General features: G+C 39.8%; 1 protein-coding gene across 2 annotated transcripts in view; it reads right to left on the bottom strand.

Moving 5' to 3' along the window:
* LOC133471350 (ras/Rap GTPase-activating protein SynGAP-like) overlaps positions 1-16,716 on the bottom strand; it is a 36,372-nt gene extending 19,656 nt beyond the window's left edge. The window contains exons 1-10 of one of the 2 annotated variants that reach the window (XM_061760807.1): positions 16,034-16,716; positions 15,762-15,923; positions 12,684-12,787; positions 5,063-5,151; positions 4,499-4,620; positions 2,667-2,820; positions 1,569-1,667; positions 1,174-1,413; positions 511-846; positions 295-439 (exon numbers count right to left, since the gene is read on the bottom strand). In XM_061760807.1, the coding sequence (XP_061616791.1) occupies positions 295-439; positions 511-846; positions 1,174-1,413; positions 1,569-1,667; positions 2,667-2,820; positions 4,499-4,620; positions 5,063-5,151; positions 12,684-12,783 (1,285 nt within the window). In that variant the 5' untranslated portion in view covers positions 12,784-12,787; positions 15,762-15,923; positions 16,034-16,716. Of the gene's footprint in view, positions 1-294; positions 440-510; positions 847-1,173; positions 1,414-1,568; positions 1,668-2,666; positions 2,821-4,498; positions 4,621-5,062; positions 5,152-12,683; positions 12,788-15,761 lie in introns of both variants that reach the window. The other variant, XM_061760808.1, reaches the window with a different exon arrangement.
* Positions 16,717-17,096: the final 380 nt, after the last annotated feature.

Here is a 17,096-nt window from a genome sequence, read left to right as displayed (position 1 = left end):
TTAACCCATATCAGGGAGGAAACACCATTCGGTAACATAGCTTTCAACAAGCGAAGATGCATATTTGGTAACTTAGCCACTTATCAGTGAAGGAAGTGTGTTTGGTAATTTAACAGGAGAGGAACCATATTTGGTAAATTAGATTTAAACGTGCAAGTAACCATATTTGGTAACTTCCCTTTTTATTTGGCAAGGAACCATATTTGGTAACTTTGCTTTTAAACAAAACAGGAACCATATTTGGTAACGCAACACTTTCACACTTGCAAAGAAAATGTTTTCTATAGATCCTACCGATCCCCTCCTTGAGGTATCGGTGACCAATCAACTTGAGGTACTCCTCCACAGCCTTCGTTGCAAGTGTGTTCTCCCGGAAGATCATGTGCTCGCGCTCCATGAATCGATCCACCTCGCACATTGCCATGTCAGACAGGAACTCCTGAGAGAAGGTCGCATTTTTTGTTAAGATACCTATTTTCAAGTTTAAGTCTTGGCAGAGGTCATGTTTACCTTAGTTTTTCCAGTGCTTTGGAGGATGTGCACCAGGGCGAACGCCACTTCTTCTTTGCTCTTTACGCTCAACAGCGGCTCCAGAACTGCGCACAGTGTTCGGTAGTTGTTGGTGATGTACTCGGCGAACTCCTTGTACAGCTCCATGGGGAGGATGTTCATGGTCTGGTAGCGGGATTTGACGCGAAGTGAGGCGTTGATGACTTTGCCGCTCCCGACGCCGCCGCTCTTGGCCAAAACGCTGGACTGGATAACGGGGTACCACTGCTCCACAAACTGACGGCCCGTGATGCTGGAGATGGGGATGCTGACAAGGCCGAGGTATGTGCTTTTCTCCTAGAATCACATGACAACACATTATAGCCATTTATCTGGAGCCATGTTTGGTAACTTAGTCCCTTGTCAGACAGGGAACCATACTTGGTAACTTCACCCATTATCTAGTAAGGAACCATATATAGTAACTTAATTACTTTCTGGGCAAGGAACCATATTTGGATTTTTTTGGGGGAGGGGGGCAGGAACCATATTCGATAAGTTATCCCCTTATCTGTCAAGGAACCATTTTTGGTCAGTTAGTCCATTATAGGGCAACGAACCATATTTGGTGAAACAGAAAGTAGTAACAGAAGTAACAGAAGTTTACCGCTAAAGTGACATTACCTTGCGTCTCTTTTTGTCCGTCTCCTTGTAGAGGTGCAAGCGAAGGCTACGAATGGTGGGCAGGTTGTTGAACTCGAAATGCTCGCCCCAGAAGACTGTGTCTGTGCGAGGTTTGCTGGTGGTGCGGGCGTACAGCATGTCATCCAGACACAGCTCACAGTAGTAGCGCTTTTTCGTCGGCAGGTCCCGAGCTTCAATGATCCATAACTTGAGCACATTGTCCACACGCCTGCTGTTGTCCTGGACAAGAAAGGAAACTGTTAAATGAGCCTTAACAACGGTACCTTGAAACTTGCACTTTGTACATCAGTTTTTGAACTCATCCAATACCCACAATTGATTACTGGTGCCAATGGAATTGCTTTTAATCAGATGTCAATTAGTAGTAGGTTCACCTTGTTGGGTTTGATAGCTCTTTGCAGGTTTTCAATCCACTTGTCTCTCTCTGAAGCGGAACGGCAGGCAAAACATTTTGTCCCTGAATTCGTGGTCACCTAAAGGCGGGAAAAGACAGAAGAAAGAGTTCACCAAACACACACACACACGCACACACACTTATACATATATCCATCCATCCATCCATTTTCTTTACCGCTTCTCCTCACTAGGGTCACGGGCTGCTGGAGCCTATCCCAGCTATCTTCGTGTGGGGGGCAGGGTACACCCTGAACTGGTCGCCAGCCAATCGCACATAGAAAATAACAAACATTCGCACTCACATTCACACCTACGGGCAATTTAGAGTCTTCAATCAACCTACCACACATGTTTTTGGGATGTGGGAGGAAACCGGTCATTCCAGGTCATTGGTGCAATGTGGATTTGATGGTATGGATCTAGACTCTAGCAATGCGATGTCGCCATGGCATAGGTTTAAAATTTGTGACCACTGCATTCAGAGCTCTGTGGGATCCCATTTTAAAATATTTGAATCCAGATGAAGTTCAGGGGGTGTCAGAAGAGCAAGAAATGTTCCATGCAAACAACGATGGTACCGCGTTTGTGACTAAAACCAGTCTACTCTTAATAGTACAAAGAATTTGATCCTTGCCGAAATGTCTCCTACACAACATAACTTTGTGTGTCCAATAACACTCTCCTTCTAATTTGTTACTACTAGAGGTGGAGGATAGGGTCTGCAGGAAAATAGTGGGAACTAATTTCGCTATTATAGCAAATTGATCCAGTGCAAAGTGACACGGAGCAATGGTAATTTGAGCCACCCCCCATTTTCTAGAACTTAAAAGTATCCCTCACATTATATTCATCCATTCATTCAAGTTTTTCTGTGCATTCATTTTCCAGCAGTTGTGAATGGAGCAGAAAGTTAACCAGAGACTAATTTGCTGAAAATACTGGTGAGATTGGAAATACGTCACAGACTGTTGGGCATTCCAGGTCAATGGTGCATTGTGGGGTTGATGAGAAGGGTAACACTTCATATCGGAATGCAGCGACAATTTTGGTAGCTTAATAAAAAAGCAAGTGCCCACCTCAAAGCAATACTCTTGTCCTAAAATGCTGGAGTGGACCGGTTTTATGACGGCGTCTTCATCCAGCACCAAGTCCAAAGCCTCGGCAGCGCTGCTGGGAGAAAGCAGCGACTCGTGGGAGTGGGATTCTTTGAAATTCTGCATCAGGCGTGTCCTTGTGGGAGAGAATGAACAGGGGAAAAAAAACAAAAAACAATGCATTAAACTTTCACAGCTCCAACTATGTGACTGCCATTAATCCTTAAATAAACTTATCCAGAAAGACTTTAATTCGATACACAAGTGAGTCACAGTGACTAGGAAAGCCCTTGCGTATCACACCTAACAATCTAAATATAGTTTTAGAGATGATCCTTTTATAATGAGTTTTGAGGCTGGCTGGATGCAAGAGCAGTGAGCTTTCATTTCTTGTTGTTTGCAGTTTGGCTTGTTGACTCGGCTCATCTGCGTCATTCGTTAACAGGAGCAGCAGTGTGACGGAAAAATGTACACAGTAAAGAAAATCATTTCAGTTCTGATGGTCGGGAAGTAAGTGAGTGGGAATACAGCTTTACAGGTATTTTCACTTCAATGGGTAATGTAGTTTTTAACAGGCAAGGAACTATATTTGGTAATTTAGCCCCTTGTCTGGCAAGGAATCATATTTCATACTTGATGCATTATTTGTCAAGGGTAGCACTTTTTCGGGCTAGGAAATACAACATAATATAGGTTTTAACAGGCAACTTCAGCCTTATTAGGCAAGAAATTTGGTAACTTCGCTTTAACAGGGACATTTTTAAGACTTTTTGAAAATAAATTAGCTCTTTCGCTGCACTGTGAACAGGTCTGCTGTTGTGGGGATTAGAAATTAGGAAGGGATTAAAGGAGTGAAATTAAAAATGTACTTTTGTAGTGTGAATTTGGTGCTGCATTTAATGTCAATCACAAGATGCAGTAGATTGGGGGGGAGATCTTGGCAGGCGACTAAGAGCAGCTGCGATGGGAAGCGAGAGTGCGAAGTTGGACGTCGGATGCGTTCGCATCATCAACGGAGAGAATTAAGCGTGTGTGGGCAGAACGGGAAGCCGGCTGTGAAGGCAGCTGTCAGGCAGCGGTATGAACCCATTTCAGGTTCAGGAAGTCAAGGTGACCACCCCCCATGACCCTTACCACCTATATAGGTCTCCACAGCACCCCCCTGATTTAATGTAGGGTTTCTACTTTCAACATTTCAACTTTGTGTTTACACGCCATTATATTTTGAGCATGTTACTACACAACATTGGACACTCATACATGCCCTCAAAATGTTGATTCTTCTCGACCGTGGCTATCATCTCTAAAGGAACGAACCATGTACAGTAATGTAGCTTCGAATGGGCAAGGGTCTGTTTAGTAACTTAACCCTAATTTGGAACTTTACAGCCCCTGCTTTCTTCCACTCTGTTTTTTAAGTATCCATTGTTAAACAACACTGGACACCCATAGCTGCCCCCAAAATGTCTGTTCTCCTCTTCCTGTGGCTAACGTCAGCATAATAGCCCCACTTTCTGCTTTGTCATCTTCACTTCCCGTCCGCGTCGTGACTGAATTTTGTCAGTACAGCAGGAAATTCCGACAACAATGCAGGCTGGATTCCTCTGGGACGTGACCCGTGAATGCAAAAGAAGAATCTGGCATCACAGCCGCAGGAACTGCATGCTTTTTTTCTTTTTTTGCAACTTCACATAATCATACAGATATAATAAATGATACCCCAGAGCAGTTTTAATCGTGTTGTTTTTCCAATGGAGACAAAAACTGCCTGAAATCACATGAAGAAAAAATTTGCAAAAACAAAAATGACCAACCTCTCTTGATCGGCGCTACGAAACCGAGGCAGAATCATTTGTCGGAAGCTACTGGTCCGGTCCAGTTTGGGCTGACTTTTGGCCCTCTTGATGGAGCCCTTCAGCCTTCGATTAAGGAAACTCTGAAAATTGGAATAAAAACTGAAGAAATAGTTCATTCGCCCACAATTTAAACACCCTATTGGCCGAATACTTAACAAACTTCAGTGAACCACACCTCAAAAACAAAGACTGGCCAATCACCGCACAGCACAGAAATGGATAGAGCTTAGTTATCTGAATCCCACGAAATCCAACAAGCACACGTTTGCCTGCTCCTAGTGGCGCAATGTCAAGTGGTAAAGCACAATTGTAGATGCTCTACCTAGTGCTGAAGTTTGTATATTACAGTTTCAACAACCTTTAGATGAAAAAAATGTCATGAAGATGGTTGCATTTTGGAGTTCTCCAATTAGAAACACCGTGGACAAACAACTAGAAATCTAATGTGATACAATAAAATCATCCATAACAGTGGCTTTTAGTTCCACACATCTTCACTTCATCGTGTTTTTGTGCACTCACCGGCTGCCTGAAGGACTGCGGGGTGGCGTTGGGAGGCGTTTCCATGCTTGACTGTCGCACAGAGGCAAAACTCGCCCTGCGTGATTGGTCTGGGCGGGAAAAATGGCACCATGGCAAGTTAAATCACAAGAAAATTGCGCATTTATTGAAGGGAAAAAAATCAATTAAAAAAAGACCATTGGAAGTATGAAGGAATTTTTTTTTTTTTTATCACAGCTCACTTTGAAACAATACAGTGGAAGCTCCAATGTCAAACAGGCCCTAAAGAGTGATGCCACAACTTGGCTTTTTGGGGCAAGGAAACATTTTTGGTAATTTAGCTAAACCGTGTCTCAACATAGCTTTTAACGGTTAAGAACCATATGTGGTAACATCTAACAATGAACCCTATTTGCTAACTTTGCTCCTTATTAGGCAAGAATCCATCTTTGGTCACTTAACCTTTTAATGGTCAAATAACATTGCGTGGCAACTTAACCAGTCAGATGTCTTCAAAGGGTAAGCAGTTTTACTTTAGTTCAGCTTTATTACGTTGTTAGACCGTTCCACTTTGGAAGTTCCACTGAATTAGAAACCACGACAGAGCACATACTTGCGTGTTAATGACAAATCCATGATGCACAGTCAACACGTCAACAACAGTGTTCATAAAAACACTGAAAAAACAGTGATCCACAGTCTCCATCACGCTAAAGAACAGCACAGTGACAAAAGCGGCTTTTTACTGTGGGCCGTACCTCGCATAACAAAAGTGGTCGATTAGATGCTAAAGACAAGTAAACACCTCCCTTTTCCCCATTACGACAAAAAACGTGAAGCTACTGTAATGATATCAGTCCATTTGAACTTTGTTGCTAACCAAAACAGCAGCACTGAAACATGTAAAGAGTCTCTCAGGTGATTTAAAGTCTAGCAGTATTAACGAGGATCGTACATCTTTCATGGCAATTAGCATCCCAGTAAATCCTGGTGTGGTCGCTCCACAGTGTGTTGTGTGTCCATGTTCATGTTCACGATTTCTGCTTTTCTCCATCAGAATCAGAATCAGAATTTGAATCAGAATCGGAATCAGCAGCAATATTACAATAAGAAAAAAAGTCGTGAGTTTATGAAGGAAAAAAGTCAAACGTTTTATGAGGTTTAAATCAAAATGTGATGAGATTTAAGTCAAAATATTATGAGAATAAATTCAAACTAACAATGTGACAATTTAACAATGTAATTTTATGAAAGATCATGAGAAATTAATCATAATCAAACAACAATAAAGTTGGAATAGTTTGAGAAAAAAAAGTCAAAATTTCATTGGAATTTAGAAACAATTTAACGAGAATAAGAGTCGGATATTTACAACAAACATTCATAATATTCAGTGAATAATTTTTTTTTTTTTAAATTACCTTATTTTTGTCAATTATTGGGGGATTTTCCCATTAAAAAATACAACTTTATTCTCATCACGTTACAAGTAGAATCAAAATGTTACAAGATTTAAGAGAAAATGTTAAGAGACTAAAGTGGAAGTATTATGACTACGATCAATATTTGGAGAATTAATATTAACGTAATTCTCGTAACATTTTGACCATTTTACTATATTCAGTGAGGCCCCAATAAGCCTTCAACATGTATTGCAATATTTCTTTCTCCACATTGTGAATATGTATGATATCATACATATGTGATAAAATGTTAGCTATTACCACCCCAAGTATCAATTCCCTCTTCCCCTTCTATTCTATTTTCGTCTGTTTTTTTGACTTCAATGACTAATGTGAGCAAAAGACTCACACTGTCATCCGGCGATTTCCTCCCAAAGCCTGCGAACGGGCCGCTCGCCAGGTTCTATTCTGAAACCCGGGCTAATTGTTTGGTCTCCATGGCAACAACTAGCTTGCGTTTGAACCGCTCAAGGTGGTGGCACGGTGCAAAACCAACAAAACGCGGATGACGCAGCGCATGTCCTGAACCTGAGCGGTTTCTTCAGCAGGGAAGCGTCCACCTGATGAACTAATGTGACGCCAAACGTGTGTGTACGTGTGTGTGCGTGTGTGTTGACTCTCTCCATTTGGGATGCAAATTGCTGCGTGTGTGGGCGGCTCCAGCCTCCAGCGAGCCGCGATACCGAGGAAGAAGACTGCGGAGTGGGTGTTAAGAGAACCGTACTCGCCACTTAGCATGCGTGCGTCCCTTTCAGAATACGTCTTTTAATTCAATCAGAAATGAAATTTGTCCAGACAAAAATTTGTTTTTATTATAAATACATTCCGTTCATGACTGGGTGCCAGGGCGACGAGCTGCGTTGAAAAGGTCATACGTGATATTTTGTGTGTTCGGGCCAAAGAGATAGTAATGACCTCATAGTCTTTTGACACCAAAACGTGCAGGGTTGTTAAATTTATGTTTGACGGGGTTGCGTACAAGCAAAATTGGCTCGGTAGGGTGGAAATTTGTGAAAATTCAGCTCCAGAAGCCATTTACACTTAGCAACGTGAAATTTGCTAACAAAGTCTATCAAGAGTAGACCCATAGAAAAGTCTCGAGAAGCCATACCCAAAAAGACAAACCAAGTCAGCCATTTTGGTGTGAAGCGGTCATTTTAAGCTAAATTGCAAAATATCAGAGGTTTCATCATCGCGCATGGGCGGAGCACGGCCATGAAGTTGAATGATTGGCCAATAAACACTTAAAAAGTTTAGCCCCCGAAGCCAGATTATTTGAGCAAAATGAAATGAAATGATTAAGTTCCAGGATGCACAAAAAAAGTCTCAAGAAGTTATGGCAACAAAAAAGACACAGGAGGTCAGCCATTTTGGTTTATAGCGGCCCTTTTAGGGTCATTTTGTCCACTTTCAAAGGTCATTCAAAGGTCATTTGTCCTGGAAATTTTGTGTGACTGCTCCCAAATTTGAGAAGTCTCAAAGATGGCGGTAAAGTTGATTTTTTTTTTTTTTTTTTTTAATAGCCTGACTAAATTAAGCTCCTCCAATCACCTCAACAGTTTCTTGACCCAAAATGACACCAAAGTAATATTTTTATTTTAGCCATAGTTTTAGCCTGAGCCCCCCAAAAACACAAATAGGTGAAGTTTTTGAGGATAGATTCCCCACAAAAAGTTGTCCAAGAGCCAAATCTGCGAATGTTGAAATAAATATGCAGAGGTTCACTGTATTCTATAAAAATGTGACCTCCCCTCTTAGAAGTCACCTCCCCCATGTGCAGTTGAGTAAATAACTGCCCTCAGCTAATATTTGGGGAAGTAACAGCCTCCTAGAACCGGTTAAGTTCCAGGATTCACGCTGAGAACCTGGGAATCTTAACCTAGGACAATATGGGTGTCATCATTAATTACATCAATTTATGCAACATGATACAATTCCTGCGCAAACTGAGGAAATCCATCCCATGTGCCCAAAATCTGCCACGTGTCAGCGAATAAGCAGCCGGTCTGTAAAGTCTACTGTGGGTCTGAAGTGGTTGATGTGCCTCAAAAAAGGTTCAAAGAGCCCGACTCGCTCGTTTGAAGCGAGCCGCCCAGACGATCAGCTTCGGGGACGGCGTTGAGAGTATTCAAAAAAAAACAACGCATCATCTTGATGCCTCGTTGACAAGCTGCCGGCGTTGCCCCAGCAGCTTTGAGGCTGAGCACGAGAGAAAAGGACGTGCGGGAAAAGCCCGGAGGAAGCCCGACGGGTCAAACAGTTATTTCTTGGCTGTACTCAACCCACAACATATATAAATGTGACCTGGAAACATCACATTCAAAATCATTTGGATGGTACATAAATACAGCAACTCTGCTGTTGCCCTGGCAACTCCATTTGGACCAGTCAGAACAACTCACATATAATTTGAAGTGATATACCATTCTAAATCCATATGGTTTAATCTGTGGGGAGGCTTTCAACAAAGTTTAGCAGTGAGTTTCTGGGAATTTATGACCATATTTCCAGGGGCATATTTGTGAGGTTACACACTGATGTTGGACGAGATGGCCTGGCTCACTGCCCATTCCAAATCTACACAAAAGTGTTCTTTTGGGTTGAGGCCAGTCAAGTTCGTCCATACCAAATTCTCATTCTCATCCATGTCTTTATTGTGAGATTAAAGTTGAAATCTTACAACATTAAAGTCAAAATATAACAGCATAATAAATTTGTAATCTTATGAAGAAACAATTTTATTTAATACAAAAATATTATGAGAATTAATGTGTCATTTTATAACACTAAAGTTACGATCTTGTGAGAATAAAGTCAAACTATTATTCGATATGTCAAAATACAACAATGTAACAAAGTCGTCATTCCATGGAAGACAGAGTCAAAGTTACGGGAATGGTCCAAATATAACAACGAAACAATATAACAAGACAGTCATGATTTTTTGCAAAAAGTCAAAATAATATTAATATTAACTACAGTCAAAATATAGTAATGTAACAATATAACAATGAAATTAAAATTTTGTGAGGAGACAAAAAGTCAAAATATTGCAAGATTTAAGTCAAATAGAACAATGTAACCATGTCATAAATTTAATGGAAAAAAGTAAAGTATTAAGCCATATTTTTTACAAGAATGAAGACAAACTATAAGATTAAAGTCAAAATGTTAAGGGAATAAAGTAGAAATATAACAACATAAAAAACAAAGTCGCACTTTTATAACTACAAAATTATAAAAATAGAATAATTCTGTCATAATTAAACTACTAGATTTATGAGACACAAAGTTGCAATGTTATGAGAATGAAGCCTGACTTTTATGAGAAAACGAGCAATTACCTTTTTCTTTATAAAACACTAATCATGTAATATTTCTCAGAATTTAAAATTTTTCAGAATGGTACTACTACACCCTCAATAACGTGTATTTCTTTATCCCACTATTTTTTGGGGCCAAAAAAATAATAATAATAAATAAATAAAAAACACACATTCTGATCCCGTCTGTAGACCGCATCCGCTAATATGTGATGCAAAGCCTGCATCTCTGATGGCATAACATTGAAAGAAAGCGCTAGCCGGGCTTTCGGCGGTTTATGCAAAGTGTGCAAAGAAAGACAAGTGACACTTCTGACTGCCGCTATTTTTAGCCCCGTAGGCAGCAATCAAGGAAATATAAAAAAAACAGGCACGGGAGGAAAAGAAGAAGAAGAAGAAGAAGAAGAAGAAGAAGAAGAAGAAGAAGAAGAAGAAGAAGAAGAGAAGCAGCAGGATTTGAAGAGCAGAGGTGGGTGGAGGGGTTGAGGTAGCGCAGTGTGTGGGCGGGAGGAAGCTGTAGGAGGCCGGCTCCCATTGGCTTAAATATGGACATGAACGTGAGGCCACATCAGCATGTAATGGCACTTAAAAATGAAAAATATTGACTTTCGATAAAGTGCCCGTGTTGATATTTTTGTAGTCCAGCGTTCTCACCTTTCACCCGTGCAAGTGAGAGCTAGCCGAAGTGACTGAGGCCTGGTTGCCATGGGAACATCGCTTGCTCTCCACACCACACTATTTTTTGTTGTTGTTTTAACACAGCGTGTTGAGTTTGCAATAAAACAAAAGTGATTTTTTTTTTTGCATAATATTACAAATGTATTTTTTTTTACATTGGGACTTTTTCCGCATAATATGACAACTTTATTCTTGTACAATTGGGACTTTTTTCTGTGCAATATTTACTATTCAAGTAAAACATCTTCAGTCTTCTTAAATTATGCCTTTTTTCATGTGAAATTTCAACTTTATTCTCATAAAGCTGCAATTTTCCTTGCTTAATATTACATTATTCTGTTAAAATTGTGATTTCTGTTGCGTAATATTACAACTTTATTCTCATAAAATTCCAGCTTTTTGTCCTGTATTACTTTATTCTTTTTAAAGTTTTGACTTCTTACTGTCGTATAAGCGGTCTAGAAAATTGATGGGCGGGATATTATTACTCTATTCTCAAATTGCAACTTTTCTTGTGTATTATTGCAACATTATTCTTTTAAAATTGAAACTTTTTTCATGTTATATTAAAACTTGATTTTTTTAAATTTGTGACTTTTCTGTGTAACACTACAACTTTAGTCACATTTTTGCATAACATTACAACTTTATTATTGTAAAAATGTTACTTTTCCACATAATATTAAAATTATATTCTACTAAAAACTGTCCTTTTTCTTAAATATCACAACGTTTTTCCACATAATAATATAACTTTATTCTCATAAAATTGTGCCTTTTTTCATGCATTACAACTATTACTTTGTTTTTTTTTACCAACACTTAAAAGTCCAAGCATCAATGAGAATCCTCCTAGAGCCATAATACTACTCAATACTTCAGAATATAGTACGATAGTGTTCTCTTTCCTGGGAGTGTATCTGAGCCGAGGGGAAACCCGACAGGATGTCAAAGGAAAACGCTCACAAGTCGAGTGCTGAGATTCACTGAGGCAGCCAATGACGTAAAAAGCAGTACAAATAAATAAGCAGCGGAGTTTGTTAAACGGCTCCTAAATGGGATGGCGACTGAAGGAGCACATCTTCAAAAAGTAAGAGTAAATCACCTGTCTAGGCCCTCGTAGGTGCTCCAATCTTATCATGAACACAACCAATTTGATAGTGATGCAGTATGTATTTCCTCATATCAGAAGTTGATTTACTGAACTGTAAATGGGGGAAGGGGAAGAAGGTTTTTTTTTTTTTTTTCTAATTAAGAATTAAAAATTTTCCCCAACACCAGTTTCACCCACCACAAAAAATTGGGTGTACATGTCTATATGAACAGGACACATAAAAACTTGTCAAGGACCCATGGTGAAACTTGAACAGGAAGTGGGCCATTTTGGTTTGAAGCAGCCATTTTGGGCGAATTCCAAGGCTCTGACAAAATCTTACTCGGGAGCTGGCCCGAATGAGCTCTAACCGGAATCAAGTATACTAGACTAATTGGCAAACCTAAATTGCAAAGGTTTTTTTTTTTTTTTTTTTTGCCTACACTGCCTAATGTGGGCGGTGCATGGCATAGAAATTGATGATCATTTAAAAACAATAAACAAATCGGGTGGACATGCCTGGATGCACAAAAAAGTCTCAAGGATCCATGCTAGAAATTGAACAGGAAGAAGGCAATTTTGGCATGAAGCAGCCATCGCAGGGAAACTCCAGGGCTCCTACTTTGACAAAATACAAGTAGGGAATTCACCCAAATGAGCCCCAATCGGAAGCGGCTATCCTAGACAGATGGGCGACACTAAACTGCCAAGCTTTTTTCCCTACGCCATCAGATTGGCAGAACATGGCGTCAATGTTTGATGATCATATTGGAGAATTTGCCACTAAAAAGGCAGTGTGAGGGTCTGTTCACCACTGCTTGCAGCTTTCATTTCTAATGATATTTTTATGTGTAGATTTGGATTATAATATTACTGGAACATCCCAATTTGTATTTAAAAAAAATAATAATAATTCTTGTTGATGCATTCAAAAACAGGAAATTGCACGCACACACACAAAAAACAAACAAACCAACACGCCACGTCAAATAGATACAACCTCCTTGGCGGAGGTAACGTGAAGCACAAGAGACGGTAAACGAGGTACAGTGGGACAGCTTTTTGGGGGATTGGAGCGCACTCACTTGGGGTTAAAACGCCGGGTCCGGCACAGCACACTTCCACTTGACCACCCAACCCAAACTGACCCTGATGCGGCAGCCACGACTTTGACGACGCGTCCATGCAGCTACAAGGCACACACACACACATACACAAGTCAAGTTTTGTACTTCTGAGTTGACTTATTGTGGTTGAGTTTCATTTTCATCAAATTTTTGGGAGTTGCATGTATAAATTCTATCATCCTGTGTCACAAGTCTAAGCAGCACAGCTCATCACAGTTGTCCTTTGATGGCCCAAAATGTCACCATGGCTGGCGCTCCACCTCAAGCTGTTCCTATGATTAATTGATAGGATTTTTTTTTGTTTGTTTGTTTTTTTAAATCTCACGTGCATGTTACGTTTGCTCTTTTTTCCGATTGGCATGTACAAGTAGGAAGTCATCAAATTGTTTTAATGCTTAAAAATAAGTATTAACGCCACACACAAAAAGAAAAATAATATATACTAATGCAGGAAAATTGTCCTGATCCTATGACGATAAAGTCGTAATTGTCTACTTTCTTTATTCTCCAAAATTTTTCTCTGAAATATTTTCACGTTACGACTTTACTCACTGAATATTCAAACTTTCTTTGCTAAATATTACAACTTTATTCATGCAAACATTAGTAAAATTGCAACCTTTAATTGTAATATTACAATTTCACTCTGGTAAATATTGTTTACGATACTTCATTCTCATAAGCACTACTTTATTTTCCTAAAATTGAGACGTTCTTCGTGTAATATTACTACTACATTCTCATAGAATTGTGACTTTTTTCTTGCAATATTACAACTTAATTCTTGTAAATATAAAAACTTTATTCCCTCAAAATTAAGACTTTCACATGTAACATAACCATTTTATTCTTGTAGACATCATGATTTTATTCCAATAAAATTGCAACTTTTTCCGCGTAATATTACAACCTTATTCTCGTAAAATTGCAACGGCTTTCACGTAATATTACAACGTATTCCCATAAACATAATTTTAGTCTCATAAAAATTTGGCTTTTTCACATATTATTCTTTATTCTCAGTTTTTTGCACTTTATACTTTGAAAAATTACAACTATTTCTGATAATATTACATCTTTAGTCTCATAAATATGCTGATGGTAATAAACTCATACATAATAGCTTTACGCCTCTTATAGTCTTTTTGTTCTCATAAAACTATTATTTTTTCTTGTAATTTTGCAACTTTTTCTTGTAGAATTGTGCAAATGTCATGAGAGGTAAGTCATAATAGTTATGATATGAAGACGTTTATGCTGGTTATAGTACGACTTCAGTGTTGTCTTTTTCCCCCTGTTAAATTCAGAACATGCTAACAGAATGAAGACAAAAAAGTTAACAGTTAGTCGTAATCATAAGTCAGACGCATGTACACTCGCAATATTTATTTTTTTTCTATGACTTTGTTATCGAAGCTAATTATTCTTTTCAGGGTGGCCCGAATACTCGCTTAATCTATTAAACCGGTTTCCCCGAAAGGAAGAACAGATTTGTGTGGCTAAAGGTGCAGAGCGAGTCATTTCTTACCACTTCTCATTGTTTCTGAGTCATTACTGCCTAAATGGAACAGTCCACCCCAAAATGACGTCCAATTGTCCAATTGTGTGAAAACATGAAGTGGCCTGCTAACTAAAATTCTCCTCATTTTTTTAGTGTATGCTTTATGAACTAATCAAATTGTTCACAATATTTTCGACCCTATAGTTGAATTATTCCTCCATTTAATATTGCGCTTTTACCTGAAATGACTTTATTATAGCTTCTGACTGACTGCCAACTGTAGAAGTGTAAGAGCTGCTCGATGTTTTCTAGGGGAGTCGTAGGATCCAGAAGGATTTTTTTTGGTCATTCATTTGAAAGGGAAATACATTTAAATACTCAAAAACAGATTTTGAATAAAGTACTCTCGAGTCAAGGGTGGGAAACCAAGTGTTCCCTCACATGCATAATTATTAGAACAAAATGAACCTCCATGTATCAAAGCAAAAAGATTTTTACTAATGTTTAGCCTGGTTCACATTTCACGCAGTTTCACTTCAATTTCAAGTAGTCACCATAAAACAAGGAGATGAAGTGGAACCTGGTTTTCTTTTATTTCTTAATGTAAGTTCAATAGAGGGCACAGTACTGCAAGCCAAGCAGGCTATTTGCAGAAAAGGACCTCTCATTAGCACAAAATTATATCATATAGTAGAATAGCGACAATGAGTACAAAACACATTTGTATTCATTGTCATAACATTTGGTGCTCATGATTTTGTACGAATTGTCACAAAGGATAGGCGACAAGGTAACTTAATAGCTCACTTGCACAATATAGTACAATCGAGTGCAAATTGTCACTACTGTACCATATTCAACGCTACCACCTTTGTGCTAATAGTCACTATTGTACAATATAATACTATTAATGAGACATTTAGCAACCTCATCTCTTACCACTTGTGACAGTTAGTACAAAAGTGGTAGGAAACAAGATATCTAAATCCCTCATCACTAGCACAAGGTAGTGACGATTAGGACATGGTAGGGGACAAGAAAACCACACGTCTAATTATACTATGCTATAGGACAAAAGTAGTGCCGGTAATAATCACTATTGTACTATACACAGTAATACTATTTGTAATTTGTGCTAATAAAACATTGAGTTACCTTGTCTCCCACCACTTGTGACAATTAGTACAAAGGTATAGCGACAAATAATGCAACTAAACATCTTATTTGTACATAAAAGTACGATATATTATAATAGTGACAATGAGGACATACGTGCTAGTAGAACAGGTGAGTGAACTTCTCGTTTGTACAAAATAGTACAATATGGTAAAATTGGGACGATTTGGACAAAAGTAACGAGAGACAAGGTAACTGAATGTGTCATTAGCCTCGAGAGCGTCAATTAAAACTGAACATTTGGGTACATGATATTGTGCGAGGGTCCCTAATATTGATTCTGGTGAGTGTACAGATGGAAGACCCCGACTTGCATGTGGTGCTGCCAAATTGTGTGTGTGTGTGTGTGCAGCACTCACCCAAAAATGATGGGGGGTTGCTTCCTGGTGATGAAACCTGGACAGCTCAGTCACAACCGAGGCTGCGGACCCACTGGGCCGGTTGTCAGGTTGCCACGGCGACGGCGGCGGGGCTGAGAATCACACCTGAGCGTCCCCCTGGAGTGACCCCTCACTCATCCCCTGCAAGTGTGCGCGTGTAGGCCTCGGTCAGGTGTTTTTACGAAGAAATGTATATGTGTGTGCGTGTGTGAGTCAGATTACTGAAGCAGCATCGTCATCATCATCATCACCTCTCTTCTTCTACCTCTCCTCCTCCAAGTCTAATGAGGACCACCAGCGGCAGCTGGGATGTTGCACTCTCTCTTTGGAGCCGGGTGGCTGTGGTCATGATGCGTTCACGGGCACCTGGAATCAATCGGAACTCCCGCTCAGCATTAATAACACTTTTCCACCCCACAGCTACGGTTCGCGCACCCATCCAAAAAAGGTAAACATCCACATTTGTGCTGCAGTTTTTTGGTTTTTTTTTTTTTCTTTCTTCTCGGTTCAGTTCCGCCTCCGTTCTCAACCAAAACATCCACAATGTGGTCCAGTAGAGTCCTGCACTGAACCGGCGTCCCTTTACCGCAGTCCGATTGCGATTAAAGACGGCGGCAAGAGGAAGACAGAAGAGGCGCTCGCTCAACGGATGCGCCTCTCCCCGGAGGGCGGAGATAGCGCGTGAGCTAGACGGAGAAGAGGGGGGAAAGGGGGTGAGGACGCACCGCCCACCAAAGGCGATCGAGGCTGCCCTGCGAGCGCTCTCCTCCCGCTGTAGGAACCCCACCGCGCCGTTTAATTGGAATGAGATTGGAAGTGTGCGATACGGCTCAAATTACAACCCGAGTAAATTTAATCTCCCACACTCATGCGAAAATCACTTATCGCTGCTTTTTGCTTTATATTTGTGCCAGAGAAATGGTGATGTTGACATTCCATGTCAACAGGGCGCGTCTGTCAAAGTATCTTTTTTTTTTTTTTTTTTTTAATGTTCTCTCCAGGCACGTGCACACATAGACCCAAAGTGATGCACAAGCACCTGCCTTTCTGCCTTTAATGAAAAAAGTACCTTTCCCTTTTTTCTTCATACACCAATATGAAAGAAAATAACAACAAAAATAAGACCCTCTGTGATCAATTCCACCCAAAAGTTATATTTGACGGGCATTTATTTGAGTCCTTGTGAGAATAATATAAATGCACCCATCATAATTGATTTGGGGTTAATTAGAGGCACTTTAAAAGTTGGCAGGTGTTTGCTGACCCCAATTTACCTCGAGTTTGAATGTAATCGCCTAATTCTGAACGCAGCCA

Source organism: Phyllopteryx taeniolatus, chromosome 21 (genome assembly GCF_024500385.1).
Source record: "Phyllopteryx taeniolatus isolate TA_2022b chromosome 21, UOR_Ptae_1.2, whole genome shotgun sequence".
Lineage (NCBI taxonomy): Eukaryota > Metazoa > Chordata > Actinopteri > Syngnathiformes > Syngnathidae > Phyllopteryx > Phyllopteryx taeniolatus.
This window is presented reverse-complemented; position numbering and strand designations above follow the sequence as displayed.